Genomic DNA, 21039 nt, shown 5'->3' with positions numbered 1-21039 from the left:
TAAGATGCACTAAGGTGAACTTAGAATACTGTACTGTAACCAGTATCTGTGACAGAGAATACATCACTGCCAAATGGAACTCGGAACACCTATCAGGCAGCAACGAGTTTCAGCAAAGTGCTGATCAACTTGATAACACTACCAGAATCTTCATGCCTAGAAAAATTTGTGAACTTCCCATTTAAGAAACTTGCTCCTCAGGATAATACTGTGCCTAATTACTGTATAGCAATTGTAGAAAGAGAAAGGAACAATTTTCTTTTTCCTCAGGCTTCCTTGGAGGTACCCTGGCATAAAAGAGGCCTCATTACGAAAAATAAACAAACACAAAACTTCTATTTTATCCAAGTTAAATAATCCAAAATATCCAGGTCTAATTATAAACTGCTAGTTCATGATTTCTTCAAATCAGAAAAGCTAGCACTAGCTTCCGCACCTCAATAGCCACTGAAACAGCTCTGGATCACTACTCCTTTAAATCAAACGCCTATGACAGTAAACGCTCTTGTAAAGCTTAAGGATGAAAACCAAACCAGCTGTATCTTTCCAAGTCTTAACAACTACTCAAGTGACTCAGTGTCACATATTAATGGAATAACTTGAGCAATATCCTTGGCCTCAAAATTATCTACTCTTCTAGCAAACTGCAATCTATTGTGTAAAAAAACAATAGAAAGTAACACATCAGAGTTATGCATGCACACACTCACACACACACACTATTTCCAAACACACAGGTCTATTTCAGCCTAAAACAGCCAAGTTACAACAAGATAGCCCAAGTCCTTTGAAGCTGGGACAAAAAGGTAAGTAAAAGAATGGGATAATTCTCTAGAGATTTGAAATGAGCAACTACACAAGACTGATTTCATTCAATACTGCTAAACTGCTATTAGAGAGATCTCATATCAGAGGTGGCCCCACCTCCCTAACCGCATTGCACATCTCAAGAGTGACCTATTTCTAAAGATAGTGAAGTGAACAACTTAAAGAAGATATAACTTTCTCCTCATCTTGAAAAACTGGAAGCTTACTGTGGTCAAGGAAAACCTTCACCATCAAAAACAAAAACTGTAACTCTGCTACACAACTATCAAAGTTCTATTCAGTCCTCAATTGACAAAAATTGGATGACACAACGTCTCAACAGTTTCACGTAAGGTGTACATATTGTACAGGGAAAATTGTACAGGTAAGAGGGTATTACTCTTTTTGGTGCTTTACTTAAGCAATTCAGTTCTTTCAAAAGTCCTACACTTTCGACAGAATTTACTTATCTATCTCTGCTATTTGTATCCAGTAATTATGCTTAATTTCAGCACATTTTTGAAGTCCATAGCATCTACTGTATGTGGTTCTATTTTCTATTGAAAAATTATTCTTTATGTATTTCTATAACCATAATTAAACTTTCAAATTCCTTATTTTAAGCAAAGATTCACAATTGTTCACTGCTTTCATTAACTGCCAGCAAACTAATCTATTCCCAAAATCAACTGAAAAATAAGGAAAACCAAAAATTAATAACACCGCTAAATTATTGTAAAAACAATCAAACAAAACGTGGTTTACACTGATCAAAAGATACTATAAGTCAAAATTGATGTGCCCATGGAAATACTGTTGTGTGTAAAGAGGTACTTCAGTCTTGTAATTCTTGCCTACAAGCCAGTATATAAAACTACAAGTGATCAGTACTGTAGCAGTGGTTATCAAACCATGCTAAAGGGAACGAAGGCATAATACAGATATACAGTGATAAGGGGCAATACTGCATCAAGTCTACTGGAGTGAGTCTATATATGAGATGAAGGAGCCTGTGAGAAAAGATGTGAATGAGATCCACAGAATATCTTTCTGAGGCCAAAACATTTCCACTTCTCTTTCAGCAGCACCGAGTTCGATACATTGTGATGTGGCGTTCTTGAAATAGCTCCTCGTCTTCTTCCCTACGAGTGCTCTTGTTCTCTTATTGTCCTCTAAAATCATTGATCTAAATGAACTAGGTATGGGGTGTTTTAACGATCTCTCAACTGGATAAACAACTTCATCCAATCTTTCCTTATCACAAGAAAGGTTAAGAAGCCTCGTGAAAAAAAAAATAGAGATAGAAAATGACAAGAAGTCAAAGGCAAGGGGGCAAATGATAAAATATGGAAATAAAGTGAATGAAAATATATATACTGTACTGTATATTGGTAAGTAAAAGGTGGGGGAAAAATAATATATATAATAAATTATATGGGGAACATGTTAATAAGGGCTGTTAAAACTGATGAAAAAAAGAGGAAAAAGACACTTGTAGTAACGAGATAATGGAAAAATACAGCAGAGAGATCATGGAAGCATGTGCTGTGTAAATATTATCGCATTACAAAGATGTGTTTTAGGCCAGGAAGAATACCGAAAATCAAATGAGCCATAAATAACTTAGAAAAAGCTGACCTGCTGCATCAACTGGTAGAATATAATGCACATACCGTATTGGGAAAAGGATGATCTTAAAAGAACAAAGGAGGGAGTATGATAAAGGACGAAAACCAAAGACAGTGAAAATGAAAGACGTCTTAAGTGTGAACTGAACACAGGCATGAACCAAACTTAATGCTGTATATTCCAAAAAGGAGATATAAAAATGCCAACACAATCAGCAGAGATAAAACCTTACATAAAGTTCATACAACCTTTGCAGAAGGAATACCCCAAAACAAAGCCTTACAAACAAACAATCAGAACTCAAAACAAGGTCCACAAATAGTAAGGCAAAAAGAAAGAACTGTACATATTTCATGAAACACAGGAACAAATTGGTAACAGAGGTAACATGTGGGACGTGTAGGTAACGAAGTCGTGAAAATTCTGGTGGGAAAACGTGTGGTCTGTACACATCAGCTGTGGTGTGACAGGGTTTTGTGAAGTAACAGTGATTCTGGCTAATTTCTCATTTTTTTTTTTTTTTGGGGTCCATTCCTAACCTGCCGTATGTTAATCCTGGTGGTGACTGAACTTATAAATTAGCGGCTTACTTAATCAATCATTTAAGAATGTAGTTAATATTCTACAAATACGTATATTGTCCATTAAGTCTCAAATGTTTGTTATGGTATAATGTATAATGTATCAAGATTGTACAGGTATTATTATTATTATTATTATTAAAATTATTATTACTGCTATTATTTTACAGTAGTTTAAATAGCACAATGGGTTACAATTCAGGATTCTTATGGTTTGCTAAAAGGATTTATTCTTAAGTGACATCATCACCATGAACACTAACATTACTTTTTTCTTTACATTATTAAATTAAATTATTTGTTTTAGCAGCCACTTCCGATTTTTTCTTTACAGGGTCTGACGTCTTAAATGTCTGGTATAGGCTGAACCAGAAAGGTTGAAGAAGTTGAACAGCTACGTAGGAAAAGCCCAAATGGGATAGACAAAAAGTAGTGAGCAGAACGCACTGCAACTTGGAAACACACAATGAGTGGTGCCTCCAAAGAGGCCAGGTGACTCATAAGGACGACACAGGCAGAATGCTGTAACTTATATGGAGGACAAGAGTAGAGAAGTGGTAACTCCTGCTCGGGAGGTACAAGAGCAATTATTCCTACAGGAGAGAGAAATAGAGAATTGGTAACTCCAGTATAGAACAGAAGTAAAAAGACAGAAAAAGATTAAGTATACCTTAGTTTTACCAGACCACTGAGCTCATTAACAGCTCTCCTAGGGCTGGCCCGAAGGATTAGACTTATTTTATGTGGCTAAGAACCAACTGGTTACTTAGCAACGGGACCTACAGCTTATTGTGGAATCCGAACCACATTATAGCGAGAAATGAATTTCTATCACCAGAAATAAATTCCTCTAACTCTTCATCAGCTGGCCGGGGAATCTAACTCCGGCCTAATGAGTTCCAGTCCACAGCTCTACCGACTCACCCAACGAAGAGCTGTAAAAAGACAGAGACTCCTATGGAGGACAGAAATAAGAGAAGTGGTAAGTAAAAAGACAGACTCCTATGGAGGGCAGAAATGGAGAAGTGGTAAGTTCTACATAGGACAGAGATACTAAAGTGGTAACTATCACAAAGGATAGAAAAATAGAAGTGGCAATTCCTACTGAGGACAGCTGTAGGGACATGTACACCTCCAGAATACAGAAGCAGAGAATTAGTAACTCTCAAGGAGGACAGCAGAAGAGAAGTTGTCTTCAGAGGACAAAGTAGAGAAACAGAATCATGGTAAAATCAACTAAGCCCTTGCAGATAATTTGTACTCACTGGGTTGCAGTTATTGTTCCTTGTCAACTCAACGGCACTTATTAGTTTTCCTTCCACAATGCAATACTGATCAGACATTAACGTCTGGGCGAGGTCTGACGACATATTTCAAAAGTTGTGTGACGCAATGTGGTGATGTATTTCACTGTTTCTACAAATGAGACTTAATACTGTATCATACTTTACAAGACCTGATAACCAGTGATGATCTCACATATGATAACTCACTAACATTCTATACACATATGATAATATATATATAATATTATATATATATATATATATATATATATATATATATATATATATATATATATATATATATATATATATATAGACTCGATCACATCAATTCTGAATATAAGACGGACTGCTAAGTCATTGAAAATTTATCTTACATACGTTAAGAATTCAATTTGGTCTTTAAAAACGACTTAATCTTAATCAAAATTTCAACTAATGAAAAACAAGACATTAGCCAAGAATGGTGTTGCAGGTTAAGCATCTGATAGAATAAAAAAGAAAGAGTACAGTATGTGGAGAATGTCATTCTTTCACATAAACTGCAAAGAAATACGTGGGACTGGATGCAGGAAGGAGTTCTTAAGCTTGGAAGAAGGGGTGTATAATACAGAGCTGAGAATACTGTATCTTTCTGTCAGTCTAAATAAACAAATCGGTTATTTGTTCTTTATTCACTGTAAGGGGTTTATTCTTCTCTACGACAGCTGTTGCTAATTACTGTTAGTACCTAGTCTAAAAAATGATACTCACTGTCATGAAGGCCCAGCAAGAGTAAACTGCATAATCCAACTGTCATATTGCAACCAAAGAGCCTTACCCTAAAATCATCTATGAGTGTTAGCCTACAGTCTAAGATGGTCTCTTTTAGAACCTCACTGTGAAACTAAATCTTCAAATATCCTACAATGTCAACTAAAAGGAACTACTCAAACCTACGAATACATACTCAAGGTTTAATATCTTCCAAGTCCTACTTTGTTGCTCATAAGAAACCCAAACCGCAGCAGTAACAACATAAGCATCAAATGGTGAATGTATGTGATCATCTTATAAACAGGGCACCCACACACGGACTTCAAAGGGAAATGCATCAAAACTAGAAATAAGATGAACAACGCATGACGTGATCACGTAATTTGTCAGAGAACGTAGCAAGAGAACAAAAACTGAGAAGCTTACGGGTACACAAGAGGTCTATTGGCTTCACTTATATTTACAGAATTCACACACGATACTGAGCGCAGTTACGTTTCAAGCTTCGTTAAGCGGATTATATGAAACAGTGTTTTCATCCAACTAAAATCATAAATAATCGTACTCAATATGAAGGGGGGGGAGCCTGGGGAATGACATAAATATTGGGTATAGCAACAGTGTAGAATAATAAAAGTTCAGGAGGGAGCAATAAAAGGGGAGGGGGGGGCGGGGGGTGTTGTGGATTAACTGACAGCCATGATTGAAAACTGGGATACAGCGTCAGACACAGCAACTCATGATGTCTTAGGTAGTTGCGAAACTAATTATGGATGTGCGATCGCCCCTGCAGTTCTCGGTTTGAGCCACTTACTTTTCACGGTGGCTAACACTTACAGAACTTACTGAAACCAGTTGGTAAGAATGATTCATCATGGCAATCAAGAGGTTAAGGAGTACGATCACGTTGATGACGGAGTACGTCCCAAACATCAGCATCCCCCAGAACCTCGTGAAGGGCTTGATGCCCGCGAGCTCGAAGTTGGTCAGGTCAATCAGGCCGAATGCCGCCCAAAAGAGTGTCTGCGTTGTTTCAAATAGGCTGGGCAGTATAAATCAAAAGTTAGTTTCATGCTTAAACGTTATTTGAAATAACAAATTGTGCAATAATAAAAAAAATGTACGATTTACTCATGGCACAAAAATACCTAAATTATTAATTTATTGCAGCATAAATAATAAAATAAAGCTTATGACTTTAACCAATATTTACCAAAATGTCCCACATAAAATACAATAAAATAATAGTGATTTTTTTTTACCATGAAAAAATGAAATTTGTATTTTCTAATAATGCTTAACATTTAATTACATGTCGAGCCATTGCAAAACCATAGGCTCCTAATCCTTTTATTCAATACAGTATACAACTGTTAAACAACAAATACATAAAATTTGTAATGTTTCATGACCAAATTTAGTGTCAAAGAAAATGTTACAGTGAGCACACACAAACTGAAGGTGTAAAACATACTTGGAAAATCTTCTCCATTTTATGCAGGAATCAAAGTTTTCTTGCTGTGTTGCTCTATCGCGGTTACACTCCTCCTTTTCCAGATCAGCGTAGAACCAAAGTAACTGATTCATACCTGGGAATCACAAACAAAATATAAGACCAGCTGAAACCTGCCATTCTCTTTGGACGTGAAAGTCTTGAAAAATCTCGCAAAGCACTTGCAGTAACCTGAAGCCCTAAAATTTTGCCTGTGATAATTAATCACCAATACAGATCAAAATTTAAACAATTTTAAGTCTAAAAGACGTGACAGATATGGCTGTCAATCTATCAAAGAGGTGCTAATGACTGTAGATAAATGAAACTGGGCAAGTCATGTAGCTTGACAAGATAATCACTTTCCATGAATTAAATGAAAAGCAAATTCAAAACAGGAATCAATGTAGTCACTCTTATGGCTACAAAATACTCATGCAGACATTACTGCTTACCTGAAAGTGTTTGATGGACAGGGTAATTGGGAATGAAACATTGCATGCATAAACTAAATTACAATACTAAGTTAAAAAAAAAGTGTTTGAAGTTCTTACCAAACAGTAACACTAAAAAATCATCGGGAAAAACCCAGTGATGTATCTGTGAGACTATTATTTAAAAATGTACAAGAGACAGCTTTCAAAAACATGCTCTGCTTTTCTCTTAGACTGATAAGGAAAACCGAGAAGGTTCCTAAAAATTTCTTTTGTACAGTTTTAAATAATATTCTTACCAAGACACCCCTGTGTATTTTCTTCCTCATTTTAGTGGCTTATGTGACTATGAGATTTTTATAACAACAACAACTTACCACAAGAGAAGGCAAAGAGAGTTAGCAGGTACAGGAAGATGAATTTTAAAATGTCGACGACCATCCTTGAAAGCGAGACTTGAAGTGGCCCCAAGTATGGGTTGACGCTAAAGATGTAAACCAACTTCAAAGAACTGCAAAGGCACAAAACCAATTAATAGAAGAAACATTAGTAAGACATCGAGCTAAAATTATAGCTTCTAATTACTTTTCCAAACTGGTTTATGCAAAGTGGAATTGATGAATCCAGTGATGCAAAGTGGGACTGATGAATCCAATGAAGTATAGTGCAGTAATTTCAATATCAATTGGGGAACACTAAGCATGGCATACAGAGCTGCAACCCAAACCAATGATCATCAACCTCACCTGAAAATATTTGCTGCAGCAAAAAGGCCTTCAGCAATCAGCATGGGATCCCAGGTGTCCCATTTTTGACGAGGTAGATCGTGAGTGTCCAACTCCTTCTCAATCTCATATTGTACCTGAGGAAGACGAGGGGATGAGAGCTAATGGAAATATGTGTGCTGTGAAAATTTTATTTTTCCTGTAAATTCAACTGAAATTCTAAGAAATCAAATTAAAAATTGAAGACAACCATTATGATGGATATTGAAAATTTTTTTGCCTGATTCTTGGAGATACAAATACTGTACAATTGTTAAATGTGCCAGTAACAAGAGCTACGACTGTGCACAATTTGCAGAAAACTGATTGAATTAAGCTTTATAATTAAATATTACTGTCAAAATAATAATATGATATACAGAGTTCCATATACAGGTGTATATATATATATATATATATTATACATATATATATATATATATATATATATATATATATATATATATATATATATATATATATATATATATATATATATATATATATATATATATATATATATATATATATATATATATATATATATATATATATATATATATATATATATATAGGCATACAGGCAGTTCCCAGTTATCGGTGGGGTTCCGTTCTGAGGTGTGATAACTGAAAATCGCAGCTAACCGAAAACTGGCGATTTTCAGGGCTTATTGACACCAAAAGCACCGATTTTTGGTTACTGGCGCCTCTGTTACGTATGTATCAGCATCAATACCCAATTAATGGCGCTGAAAATTGCCGATTTTTGTCACTAGACAAGCCCCATAGAACCGGACCGCTGTTAACCGAGCCTGCCATTAACTGGGACTGCCTGTATATATATATATATATATATATATATATATATATATATATATATATATATATATATATATATATATATATATATATATATATATATATATATATATATATACATACATACATATACTGTATATAATTATATATGAACACATAAAAGGGCAAAAAAGACAATGAATGCTGGACAGGATTTAAAGTTCCCAAACCATTCCAGTAACCAAACACAGACGTAAGCACTGCCACAAGTCAAGAGCACTTTCCATCTTGGGTACAGTAATCATATCAGTGGCCCCACATATGTGAATTCCTGATGCTGACACATGCACCAAAAATGTGACACGTGTTCCTGGGATCATTTAATCGCAGGCGCCGGTGGGGGAACCAGTTATATTGAAAAACGAACTTGATTCTAAAGCGGATCAGACAAGTCTTTATGTCTGTGGAGAAGCACATGCAGACACAATGTAGATAATAAAAGTGCCGTGCACATGTAACATGAGTATACATATACAGTATTTCAGAATAAGACAGAGAAGGAGATAGACTAATTTCTCATACACACATATATACAGTGTACATTAAATATATCAATATACAGATATAAAATACAAAGTTCGAGAGAGAGAGAGAGAGAGAGAGAGAGAGAGAGAGAGAGAGAGAGAGAGAGAGAGAGAGAGTATATATACACTTCAGGTAAACAAGAATCACACGTCACACCACACCACACCACCACATTTCTCATTACACAGGAAAATTAAATATTTGACATTTTAATGGTTTTAGAAGGAAATTTGCTTTCTCACACACACTCACCTTTTTACCATACAACGGAGTCACATTTAACCTTGCTCAGAGAGGTAGTACCTGCAAATCTCTTTGTGATCATAAGACGTACAATACAGTATTATTTTTCGTGACCCAGATGCAAGTGATTAAATCTCAATGAGGATCCCTTAGTTTACAATGAGTTAAACGTATTCAGATTCAATGCATGGCAAAACTAGATACAGTATGCATTTACTTTTCAATACTGATGCAGTTATGATGAAAGAACTTCAAAGGCCTTGACTATTACACAAAAACACTTTAAAAACCTTCAATAGTTTACTAAATCAAATTCATCAAGGTTAGTAGTTTTCTGATCTATTCCTATATGCTTTCATTGTCCAAATAACTGACATAAAAAGTACACTGAAACCCCCTATCTGTCTTGAAGTTTCATTATCCAAATAACTGACATAAAAAGTACATTTAAACCCCCCTAACTGTCTTAAAGTTTCATGAAAAACTATTTAATGGATAATTTAGAATTTAGTGGCATTTTTACTCTTTATTGAAATATGGGCATATTGCTCTAAGGTTTGCTTAATTATGTAGGCCAAAATAAAGATGAAAGAAAATGCAATAAACTAAAAGCTATTAAAAGATCCTTTACTGCTACAAATCATTTGTCCTACTCAAAGGTATCTTCAACCATCCTGAAATGAAAATGAAATCAAATCTAAAATGTTCTACATAAAATTTAGGGTTCTAACACTGGCATAAAATGGCATTCACTGAGAGACATCAAAATTAGTACGAGATGTTTTTTAGGAGACTGAAGTGTCCTTTTCAGCTTTGGCTGTTTGGAGATGAAACAATGCGAATACTGTGGACTTGAGACGGAGGATGCTCACTTTCAACAAAATGTGTGAGAGGAAGTCTTTCTGGCTATGCATCACAACAGGGAGAAAATTTTAAAGTTCTGTTATCATTTACTTTTCATAATCCCTAACCTTTTCTCTTGTTTCTTGAAAATATGTTCCTTGTGTTTTACAAAGTACAGGACATGTTCCTTGTTTTTTTAAAAGTACAGGTCATGTAGATATAGTTGTATTATTATTCTACTTAAATTATGTTCCTTTACACCAGTGAATTTATGATTACAAAAGGCTATTTTCAAGTGGTAGAAATGACAGATGTCTTTTGACAGTAGCTAGGTTAACTGCATAACCTAATCACCTTCTGGATGGAAAGGGAAAAAAATAAGATTGAATAAAACAAAAATAAGAGAGTATCTAACCCACAACACATAACCCACTATACATTTCCTATATGAAATGGTAAAATGTGAAAAAAAAATTTAATTTTAAGCCTCCAAGCCAACAAGGTTTTGTTCTGAACCTGTATACTGTATATGCAACTGAAATTTAACCTGAACACATCCAGACTGCATTCAACGTCAAGCACTGAAGTGAGAGTAGGAAGCACAGTTTATCTACAAAAGAATTCCACAGGAGACATGAAGAACCCTTGTAGCATTTCTTAGTAAATCCAGTCACTGTTTATTTACATGTACAGTAATCCAATACTTAAGATATAGGCAATCCATTATGTACAATATATGGACATATTCCACCTGAAAAAGATATATGTATTTGTACATGTGTTTGTGTCAGTATACAGAAGATTTGCATATGTAAATCATTTTTATTACAAGAGACTTATGTTAGCACGGAAAATTTCCTAGTAAGTGGTGGTTGTCATAGCTTTTGACATTATCTACATTACTTTCCAGTATGTGCTTCAATTTACAGCAACGTTTTCTCAAGAAATTTTTCTTCTCGTTTCACCTTTCCTTGAAATCTTGTACATGTGTATACATATATATAAAAGCATGATAAAATTTAATATATGTACATGTCCCAACTCGAAAGCTGCGGAGTACCAAAGAAGAGTATTTCTGAAGGCAGACAAGAGGCATCTCGGACACCGGAAATCTAGCGTGTGGAATGCAGCTTCGCTCCACTGTGCTGTGCATGATTACATGTGTATGTAAGTGTCCATGTATATACACACAGGCCTACACACGCGCTCACATCTGTACGGCTCTGTAAAACCAACGCAAGTGCTCTATGTACATCACTGCAGAACACAGCAAAATGCCCATCTATAATCAAGAAAAATGCCACTAACCTGAATTATCTTAGGCTCCTAAATGAAAGCAATGGCAGGTGAGGGAGAAAAAAACAGGAAAAACTTTTTAGAAAATTGCCAACAAAACTACATCAGAGGTGACATGTTAATTTACCAGACATGACGACACAGAAATGTATTTTCAAGTGCGTAACAATATATTGGTACACAGTATGCTATACAATACTGTCAAATCTAGGCATTTGTATGCATATTATATACATATGCACACAAATCCCAACGATACACATTTCTAGGTACAGTATAGTCAACAAGTACACACCACGCAATCAGATACATTTCTACATCTGCATGAATCGGTTTAGGTACATACACAGCACATACACAGCCACGTAAATTGTATGCGAATGGATATATGTATTAGGAAAGCCAATGAGTTACACCAAAAAGAAGACATTAATAAATATAGGCAATGTTGGTTCTTACAGCTAAGTAATCAAACATTCCAGCATAATCCTAAACTTGTAGGATGAATCAAGGGACAGACATTTTTCCTTTGAAAACAAGAGAGCAATGAAGTAAAAGGAAGGACACTGAAATGCAAAATAAGACAATAGTAGTGAAGAGAAGTCAAGTGTCTCTTGTGGCATCCCAGCACAAAATGATCAAGTTCTTTGTTTTTCTCTGATTACAAAGCGTTTTCTTTTCACTATAGGGGGGCCTACACACCCTAAGAGAACTATAAGAAATGGGAACATCCTTACATGACTATTTATCTTTCATGAATGAAGCAAACTGTGAGTTCTTCCCATACATCTCATTACACAATAGGGTATATTATCAGAGCTGAACCCTGCTTTACTAGGAAAGGTGGATTTGTCCTCCCAGAAATTTAGTGAAGTTCATCTCACAGTTATGTAACTGTTGGTACTTATGGTGCAACTAAATTTTTAGCATATTTTTTACTACATCTTTATGCAGATTCAAACAGTGATGATCACTGAGCTTTAAAAGCTGCTTTATGGGAACAGAGTTTAGGTATGCTTAAATATTACCTTCTAGTAATACCTTCCACTTAATGACAGTGATGTAACAAAAAGACCTCATTACATCTGGGAATCAGATGATATGAGGTCATCACTATCAGAACTCTCTCTCTCTCTCTCTCTCTCTCTCTCTCTCCAGAAGTATAACTACAGGCATCAATAAATCATGCAATATCCCATAATGTGCAAAAGAATTTTTCAAGGAAAAGAAAAAAAAAAAAAAGAAAATTAAACTTTCATATCCAGATATTGAAAAAGTTGACTTTGTGACTCTTGGTCAGCTTCAAACACTGAACCTAAAGAAAAAGTTGAACAGAACTTTTATTTCCAATTCATCTTCAGAGAAAGAGAGAGAGGGGGGAAGCTGTTCTAAAATGGTTGATAAAAATTTTTCTTGTTCTTGGACAATTTTCCCAATTATATAATCATGAAGGTTTAATAAGATAAATGAATAATGAAAAATATGAAAATATTACATGTGTGTGCATTGTATCAATATGAGATTTTGATAACATCCAAAACATACATGCAACCATAGGACTGAATACCAGTAAGACTTAGTTTTAGTAAATAATAAAAGTATTACCAAGCTCATGAATATGCAATGATTTCCTCCTGCATTGACAACTACTGTAGTAGCCTACCACTCTGGGTATTAAGGAACCATAACAATCAATTTCACATGACAACTGATATCATGTTCAAAACAAGCTATGCACAAAATGCAATTGCAAAGTGTTTACACAAGAGACAATTTTCTAAGTAAAAATTTTGCAACAATAGGAGAGTTTTGCCAGAAGCAATGGTCAAACATGGGCCTTTTTATAACTCATACAAAATCACTCTGTGTGAGCTATATGCTAAACATCACTGAAATAGAAACAATACCACACAAGCTACAGAATTAAAAAAAAAAAAAAAACAGACAAAAAGATGCTATTTCATGGAAGGATTAAAATTATCAGCTCAGAATAACAAGCTTCCTGAGAACATTGCAAATGCAAAACATGTTAACCCCCAGCCCTCATCACTAAAGGCATTCCAACTGGTGAAATGCTGCAGAGGAAGCCATCAAGGGAATTGCAAAGATAAACAGTAAGTTTGACTGGAATCCCACCAAATGCACAACAGGAGTTTGACAGAAATCCCTTAAAAAATGTAAAAGCTACAATGACAAGTGACCATGAAACTGATGGATAGACAATCTTTTTTTATGCACATTTACTGTGTGTACAATGGCCTACCCTTGACCCAAGATGAACTGAAATCCCATAAACCATATAGGAAGTTACAATGACAAGAGGACCAATCTTCCTTCATGTGTGTCTAAGCACTCTAATTTGAACGAAATTCCTTCAACATGATAGTCCAAGTTGTAACGACACGGCAAGAGTGACAAACAATTTCCCTTCACACAGATCTATGCATGAAGATCTAGATTATCATGTACCAAGTTTGCCAGAAATCGCTACAACAGCGTAGGCCGAGTTGTGATGACAGCATGGGTGATACAGACACTGACAGACAAGTTGATGGATGATCTACCTTCACACATATCTGTAACTGAAACCCTTTCAACTGCGTGGTCGTAGCTGCAGTGATGAGGTTAGCACAGCAGACACAATGACTGAGAAACAGTACAGACAGATGGACAGACAGACAACTGGATGCATAAAACAGACACATGAACAAGCAGAGGGAATAATAAAGTCCTCTATGACTCTAATGTTTGGTTGCCATATCTTCAACTTAGAAGGACTTCTCAAGAATGGTTGAGCACAATATGATGAAATCTTGTAAATACATTCATCTTGTTTAACATTTGGAGGAAAGCGGCTTCGTGTTGATTTCATTTTCAAAGCAACATACCATCAGCTTTGAGCCGATATATTTTCATCATACCATTACATAACACATGGAAGATATGGTCATTAAGTGAAATTCTCAAAATGGTTCACTTTTGGCAGGAACTGGCTCTCAAAAAACACCTAATGAATATATTTGTCAAGCTGCTGCAAATTATCACACATACACAGACACAGGTGAAAAAATATCCTCTGCCCAATTTCATCGGCAGAGATAAAGCCCCAAGGAAATTTCATGGTCTATGCTCACATGAAAAAATTCTTTAAACCTTTCCATACATGACTAGGCCTAAATTATAAAGTTGACATTAATCAGCTGTAATTTACACTGCAACAATACCATTAATAAATTCTCCTCTTCAAAAAGATTCACACTTTAGCTTCAAATGATTTTTGTTACACAGCAACAGCAAGACTGCCCACACATGGTACAGTAATTAGTAAAATTAAATATGTCTCACAAACCACTCTTATAACAAAAAACTATATTGATCACAATCTATAACCTTATGCTCATGTCTTTCCTAACTGTAGAATGGCAGAAAGTTTTTTTTTATATGGAAATGTCAATAGCCAATTTTACCTAAAAGCCTTTTCATTTTGTTGTTACCAAGTGTAAGGTACAGTATATACTACAATACCTGTCACCTTTAGAAAGCTTGTATTGTTCAATAAAGGTCAGATAATCTACATCATTTACAGATGTATTACTAGACTAGTGTACATATAATAAATGAGTGTGCAAAATTAGAAATAAATATTACATGTATGGTAACAAATAGCACAGCTGATTGGCAAAATGACTAAATCCTTCATGTAAAACATATTTTAGAAAACAGAAAATACTTTTTTTTTACTCTGCTGAAAACCCTAGGGTCCAAAACTTCTCACGACAAAAATCTAAACTAATTACAGTGAAACTTACATCACTTACTAAATGAACATACATCAAATACTAACAGGCAAAATGGTTTCTTATTTACTACTTCACATACATATAATTTACATTCAGTATAACCTTCCACAACATTTCTGAGCGCTACACAGAATGACAACATAAACTGCATTCATAATTTTTCTTTGGCCAGAACACTTGACTGTCATTGGGCTGACATGAAGAATCTGCTTTTCAACGGGGAATGAAATGGTAGGCGAGATAGCAAACGGAAATGACGCAGTCCAATGGAAGAGGGAGGTCAACAGGTCACTTACTGTAAAAGAGGTTTCAGAGCTTCTGACAGCGTTCTATGAACATGAGATTGTAGGCAGCGTTCTTCCAACGGGATTGGGATCTTCTACTGCGTTATAAGTAAGTACCATTATTAAGATGGGAGGAACTCGAGAAAATATCTTTAAATTTCTGTTCATTCAGTTAATCAGTGTACTGTACAATCTGCTTTTCTAACTCATCCCACAGAAGGGGACAAGTTCATAAGTTCCGAAGTGCTGTATTTGTATGGAATGAAAGCCCAAGACATTTAGATGGTTTTTTGTTTCCATTTGCATATACTGATGATAACATTTAAAAAAAATTAACCAATCTAACATACAGAAGGGACAGAAAGGCCTCACTAAACTGATCAGTTCTCTCTCGCTCTGAAGTTCTTGGTCATACAATTACTAAGTACAAAGGAGAGAAGTAGAATATACAGGTGAAATAATTTTGGACTTTCTTGAATCCTACAAATAAATTTTTAATAATTTCTTTGTAGTCTTTATCTAAAGGACTCGAGTTGCTGTACATGCATTTCATCAGCCTGAGTCCTAGTTTTTCTGTTACTTGTAATAAAGAGTTTTGACAGTCTTGTATATGTGTTGTGGTTTGTTATTCCAATATCATTTTGCAGGTATACTTCCTCCTAATTCTTACCTTTATACCAAGGGGTCTAAAATCATTCACGATTTTAAAGAGATCTGGAAATGATAAATCAACATCTGGACCTTCTGGGTTGCCATTCATTCTGATGGGATATGCCTTAACACGTCGAAAACACACAACACATTGACCAAATGCACAACTAACAACAAAGAAGAAGACAATGAATAATCATAATTAAACATGCTGACAAACGGTACAAGATTAAATATAAAAGACAGCTGTAAAGATGAATAAAATACAACTTTCCACACACAAGACGTAAAACAGCTAAGTTCACATTGGTGGCTGGTTCTGGAACAACACATCATGCTAATTCAAGCGACATGACCTATGAAGAGGCAAGTCTAACCAAAAATTGAAAAAAAACATTTTGAAATTATGATTACAAAAACATTAAGGTAAACATAATGCTGATGCTATTTGTAATGTGAACAGAGATAATTGGCGGGACAATGGGTTGAACAGCACCAAACCTAAGAGGCCTGAGATGACCTTTTTAGAGGAAGTTATATAAAAAGACATGGCTGTACCACGGATGCTGTGAAAACTAGCGAGTTGGCCAACACTATACTACACTCTGAACCCCCTGAAGAAAACTGTGTAAAAATGTACCCAAAGTGTTTTTCAAGGGTGTAAAGGCTGGTGGTACACACAGCTCAATTATTATTATTATTATTGAAAATAAATAAAAACTTCTATGGAAAAGATTGATCATTATCAAAAGACAATAGGCTGGGGTTCCCCTATGGAAAATCTTTCTACAATCTGACATGCAAATCTGCACCTAAATCCTTGTCATAATCCAGCTACGGGGTGGATAATTAAACTGCCAAAGTGAGACGAAAACATGGCATATCTGTGACGGTAACAAAAATCTGCGAGAGCATCGCATCAAAGATGAGGATAAATAAAGAGCGGTAAAGTCAAGTCAAAGGAAAAAAAAAAAAACATAACTTCCTCTCTCCATATGCTGGTCACAGGCACCATTGCAACAGCAACAGAACAGGAACAGCAGCAGTAGCAGCACCAGTAGCAGTAGCAGCAATACAGCAACACAGCAACAGCTGGCTTGCCAACACACCGGTGACATGAGGCTCTCACAGTCCTTTTCGGAACTTACCTGGTAATAAGCAACAATCCTAAGAGCTATTGTGGCCACATAGAGAGCATTCGTTATGAAGTCTATCACATTCCACATGTCGGCTACGTACTCCCGTAGGCCTACGTCCCACAGCTGCTTGATCTCCGACCATATTAGACCTGGAAGGGGGTCAGGCGGATTAGCGAAACTAGTAAGGCTAGTGAGAATTGATGGCACTCTTAATTTTCGAGACATTTGGAGTTATACTGATTAATGCAAAAATAAAACTCTCATTTCAAAATTTTGAAATTTTTTTAAATCACTGATTCAAACTGTTACTATAAGAAAGTGTTAATTTACAACATAATTTCAAGTTCCTGATGCACAATGTCAAAAAAAAAAAAAAAAAAAAAAAAAAAAATTGTAATCGTGAAGGACCATTCCATCAATCATTTAAACATATTGGCAATTCCTCATACTGTACTGTATTCATACATGATAAAATTACTGATATCAGCAAAAATAAGATGTTTTTAGTTTCGAAACAATTTTACACCAACTAATGCAAACAGATATAAATTATTTCTGTAGCATTTTAACCAAGATAAATGAAACTCTTGACAGGGACATGAGCATGAAAATAAGACAAAGTTTTCTTGTCGTATAAGCAGGAAAAACAAACAAATTAAAAAAAAAAAAAAAAATGGCTACGACAGGAAGACGCGAATACAAAAAATAAATCATGAAGGGGAAACCAGGATATATAATTTTCCCAGGGTGGGAGCTGACATTGCGATATGTAATCGACGTCCATATCATCTATAGATATCACGAGATATTCCTGAGATGAAATGTTTTTTGGATGAGAGAGAGAGAGAGAGAGAGAGAGAGAGAGAGAGAGAGAGAGAGAGAGAGAGAGAGAGAGAGTCTGACATGGACTCAAATTACATAACTGATGTGCTTTAAAGGAGAGAGAGAGAGAGAGAGAGAGAGAGAGAGAGAGAGAGAGAAGAGAGAGAAACTGACATGGACTCAAATTACATCAACTGACGTGCTTATAAAGCAGAGAGAGAGAGAGAGAGCGTAGCTTACATGGGTTTTGATGTTTCTGGATTCACGGCAGAGAGAGAGAGAGAGAGAGCGTAGCTTACATGGGTTTTGATGTTTCTGGATTCACGGCAGAGAGAGAGAGAGAGAGAGAGAGAGAGAGAGAGAGAGAGAGAGAGAAACAGAGAGAGCAATTAACATACCTTCAAAAAAAAAAAAAAAACATTAGAAAGTAAAACTTACCGAAGACCCACGCTAAGATCAGCCACTCTACCAGACTCGGGGGCGCGCCCCTCCTGGTGGTGACGTCAGTGGCAACCCACTTCTTGAGCATCTCCGTGACGCCGATCCAATCTACTATCACAGTTTCGATTCTCTGGGAGGCCAGGATTAGCAAAACTGCAAAGAAGAAGAATAAAATTGCAGATTTTTTTTTACTTCAAGTTTTTCTATATACAAAAATAAAGTTTTTCTATACAAAAATATTTTTCTATATAAAAATAAAGTCTAAATGGCGTAATAAATATAGAATAGTTGCCTAAATATATGAGTATGTATTTCGTTTTTTTACGTAAACAAGGGAGTGACGTCATCGAACAACTTAAATGTTTAAATTTATGAAAAATAAACAAAGAAATAAATTCTTTTGTGTTTTTTTTTTATAGAAATAAAGTTATAAATGGAGTTAAGTATAGAAAAGTTGATTCAATATATCTAGGCTATATATATTGCACTTTTTTTCGACGTAAACTTTTCCTCTTCCCAGGGAGTGAGCGTCATCGAAAACCTAATCGTTGGTAACTGATCTAAATGATAAAAAAAATATAAAGAAATAAATTCTCTTGCTTTTTCCTTTACAGAAATAAAATTATAAATGCCTTAAAAATTATAGAACAAATGAGTAAATATGCGCAGGCGTTCAGCATTTTTTTTATGTGGACCGTCAGTCTTACAAGGGGGGAGTCATTAAAAAACTTAACTCTTAGTGACTATGCAACCTTCTAAATAATACAAAATAAATAAATAAACTTATGCAATTCATTTATAAATAGAGTCATGCAACTCATTTATCTCCTATTTTTCTGTATGGCTAGACCAACCTACTCTTACTATGGTTCACAATTTTAAGTGCACCATCTTTTACAGCCTACATTCTCTCTTTCATTCTTCTATCAAATCCTGTCTTGAATTAAATAATCCGAAAGCTAATTTCCTAACTTTCAGATAAAAATGAGCATCATTGTGAAGCCAAGTCTAAAAATTAACACATTTATCAAAACCATTAGATGTAATAAACGTTTCAAAAATCAGACTTCCCAAATATACGTAAGAAGCAAATGAATGTGTGTATGTTGGTGAATTATTCTAAAAATAAACTCCAAAACTCCTGCCACTTTAGAAAACGGGGTGTGTTACTTAGCTATCAATGGTGAATAAAATCTATATTATTAAAACATTCTGAAATATTTGTGGCGTCCCATCCTACCGTAACCTACTAAAGGTGATCACCTAACCTCACTTAACCTATCCTAGCCTAACTTAATCCTCATACTCACACAGAAACAGAAGGTAGGACGCGGAGTGACAGATGAATTTGATGAAGGGCTTGCGCATCGTCTGCCCGAAGGACGTGTGTGGCGCCAGGATGTACACTATGGAGAAGATGGGGAAGAGGAGGCCGATCTTGACGATCTCCAGCGCCTGCAGCGCCATGTTCTTGCGGCGGAAGCCCGGGAGGCCCTCGTACCAGATGGAGGCTAGCAGCTGCTGGACGTTTGGGTGGGCTACAAACTGTAGAAGGGAGGTGTTACTTGATGTTACTTGATTTAATGTGTTAATAATATAGAGTTTATCACAGGGAAAATGTTGTTCTGTTTGATCAAGCAAGCCATGAGAGTGCTGATAAATTTAATGGTGTAATTTTTTTATTATTTAAAAAGGAAGTGTTACTTATTGTCAATATTATGTTGATGAATTTACGCCCGACAGACACCAGAACATTGTACTGTTAATGCGATGACTACAAATCTTTCCCTTACATCTGCTGACCTATTTACCAATAATCCAGTGGTTTATTCACTTATTGAACTTTAGGCTACGTATTTTAGGCTGTGCTGCGCATGTACACCTTATGTCACGACCTTCGTCCTTGAAGGAATAATTCCTCCAAGCCTTCGTCAATCTTGGATTGGACCTCAATCCTCACAAGGTTCACTCACGGACATTTTCGATTTTTCCTTTATAAATCCTTTCAGCTTTAATTTTTCATCCTAGCAAGTAATAACATCAATAATACAGTATACGCATGTATGCACAGCAAACGCCGCCCCTAATTAGAAGAAGAAGCAGAAATCCAACCTTTCTTCAAGACAATAAGGAAACGCTGTCAACTCAATTTGTCAACAGCTTCCAATACATTCTTATTTTATCACACTTCAGTACGTAAGTTATTTATAATGTTGTGCATTTATATATTAAGTCTTTAGAATAGAGCAGCAGAACATTTTAACTAGATAGATGCTTCAATAAGGTTAAGAAAGGTGGTTTTATAAACTCAAATAAACCAGAAATAAAAAAAGCAGATTTCTGGAAAAATTTAGGCTATTGAATACCCACTGGCAGGTGTCAGCTCAC

At 35.5% G+C, this 21039-nt stretch overlaps 1 protein-coding gene across 24 annotated transcripts in view; it reads right to left on the bottom strand.

Moving 5' to 3' along the window:
• Window positions 1-21039, bottom strand: part of LOC136852943 (transient receptor potential-gamma protein-like) — a 698042-nt gene that overhangs the window by 53044 nt on the left and 623959 nt on the right. For 13 of the 24 annotated variants that reach the window (XR_010857276.1, XR_010857277.1, XM_067127956.1 and 10 more), the window contains exons 8-15: window positions 19962-20196; window positions 18649-18804; window positions 17398-17537; window positions 11527-11544; window positions 7732-7847; window positions 7363-7496; window positions 6534-6648; window positions 5897-6101 (exon numbers count right to left, since the gene is read on the bottom strand). Coding sequence is in view for 22 of the 24 variants with exons in the window: in XM_067127956.1 (XP_066984057.1) it covers window positions 5897-6101; window positions 6534-6648; window positions 7363-7496; window positions 7732-7847; window positions 11527-11544; window positions 17398-17537; window positions 18649-18804; window positions 19962-20196 (1119 nt within the window). In the remaining 2 variants the exon portion in view is untranslated. The remainder of the gene's footprint in view (window positions 1-5896; window positions 6102-6533; window positions 6649-7362; window positions 7497-7731; window positions 7848-11526; window positions 11545-17397; window positions 17538-18648; window positions 18805-19961; window positions 20197-21039) is intronic. The other 11 variants (XM_067127962.1, XM_067127955.1, XM_067127958.1 and 8 more) reach the window with 3 other exon arrangements.

This window comes from Macrobrachium rosenbergii, chromosome 26 (assembly GCF_040412425.1).
Source record: "Macrobrachium rosenbergii isolate ZJJX-2024 chromosome 26, ASM4041242v1, whole genome shotgun sequence".
In the NCBI taxonomy this organism is placed as follows: Eukaryota; Metazoa; Arthropoda; class Malacostraca; order Decapoda; family Palaemonidae; genus Macrobrachium; species Macrobrachium rosenbergii.
This window is presented reverse-complemented; position numbering and strand designations above follow the sequence as displayed.